Source organism: Hippocampus comes, unplaced genomic scaffold (assembly GCF_001891065.2).
Source record: "Hippocampus comes isolate QL1 unplaced genomic scaffold, H_comes_QL1_v1.1 scaffold3182, whole genome shotgun sequence".
NCBI lineage: Eukaryota > Metazoa > Chordata > Actinopteri > Syngnathiformes > Syngnathidae > Hippocampus > Hippocampus comes.
In genome coordinates, this window is record NW_017807841.1 from 1 (window position 1) to 1,248 (window position 1,248).

At 42.0% G+C, this 1,248-nt stretch overlaps 1 protein-coding gene across 1 annotated transcript; it reads left to right on the forward strand.

Moving 5' to 3' along the window:
- The first annotated feature begins 187 nt into the window (after positions 1-187).
- Positions 188-962, forward strand: LOC109508209 (LIM domain kinase 2-like). The gene is made up of 4 exons (XM_019858087.1): positions 188-297; positions 373-547; positions 630-685; positions 777-962. Exons 1-4 carry the CDS (start codon positions 217-219, stop codon positions 936-938), a joined length of 474 nt encoding a protein of 157 aa, XP_019713646.1. The 5' UTR covers positions 188-216; the 3' UTR covers positions 939-962.
- Positions 963-1,248: the final 286 nt, after the last annotated feature.

Sequence of the window (1,248 nt, forward strand, 5' to 3'; positions counted from 1 at the left end):
CCTAATTGTAATGCAAATGTACCATGCGCTTAAAGGTACACTGCAATCATTTCATTGCCATTAGCTCTGTTGCCTTTAAAAATTCACTGATTCTTGAAACACATTGTAAACTTACTTCAACATGTCCATTTTGTATGTTTATTAGAAACATCCTTGATATGCACATTTTAAGTTATTTCATTGAAATTTTTTTTCCGACCCCCCCCCCCCCAAAAAATGTCTTGGTTTCAGTCCTATCTTCACTCTATGAGCATCATACACCGAGACCTCAACTCTCACAACTGCCTGGTTAAACTGGTAAGTGGCAAAGTGTCGTAAGCACCCTCCAGTGACAAATTCACAGCATTTGACTCCAAATGAATCTGTCAATAGGACAACACCGTGGTCGTTGCTGACTTCGGACTGTCGCGACTCATCGTAGAAGAGAAAGTGAAGCCATCACCTGAAAAAAGCTCCACCAAGAAGAGGGTGTTCCGACGTTCTGACCGGAAAAAAAGGTATACCGTGGTTGGAAACCCCTACTGGATGGCCCCAGAGATGCTAAATGGTGCGTTGTGCAACAAACTACTGACCTGTTGTCTCTAAAGCGCAAGCGAGGTTGCTAAGTCTCATGTTGAATTGTTTTTCAGGTAAACGCTATGATGAAAAGGTGGACATTTTCTCCTATGGAATTGTTCTTTGTGAGGTGAGAATTGAACTTTGAGGTTTAAGCGAAGAATCCTAAAGCTGTGATACTTGTCAATTATGGACCCTCACTCCCATATCCTATGATCCAGATCATCGGAAAGGTCTACGCAGATCCAGAATGTCTTCCCAGAACTCTAGACTTCGGTCTGAACGTGGGAAAGTTTGTGGAGAAGTTCCTCCCTGAAGACTGTCCGCCAGCGTTCTTTCCGCTGGCTGTGGCTTGCTGCGATCTCACACCAGACAACCGGTGAGACCCTTTTGGTGATTTGAAATCCTCAGCAAAAGAGAAAAGAGTATATACAATAGTCCTCCTCTATCACTGGGGGTTACGTGACGACTACCTTCGCAATAAGCAAAACCCGCAATTCGGAAAAATCTCCTATTTAATTACTTCATAGGCGTGTTTATATAGTATTTACAAGACTTGTTTTTTTAAGGTCTCAAAACACTAAAAAATACAGAGAGAGTGAGAGAGCAAGAGCAATACACCAATTCATCAATTTACGTACCTTATATTCCGCACTATAAGGCAGACCTAAAAGCATTCCATTTTCTCAAAAG

Excerpts from the sequence above, each read along its gene's own strand:
- LOC109508209 (XM_019858087.1), top strand. The coding sequence starts at position 217 with ATGTCTTGGTTTCAGTCCTATCTTCACTCTATGAGCATCATACACCGA. Across the intron at positions 548-629 it reads GGCCCCAGAGATGCTAAATG|GTAAACGCTATGATGAAAAG; the intron begins GTGCGTTGTGCA and ends ATTGTTTTTCAG. Across the intron at positions 686-776 it reads ATGGAATTGTTCTTTGTGAG|ATCATCGGAAAGGTCTACGC; the intron begins GTGAGAATTGAA and ends CCTATGATCCAG.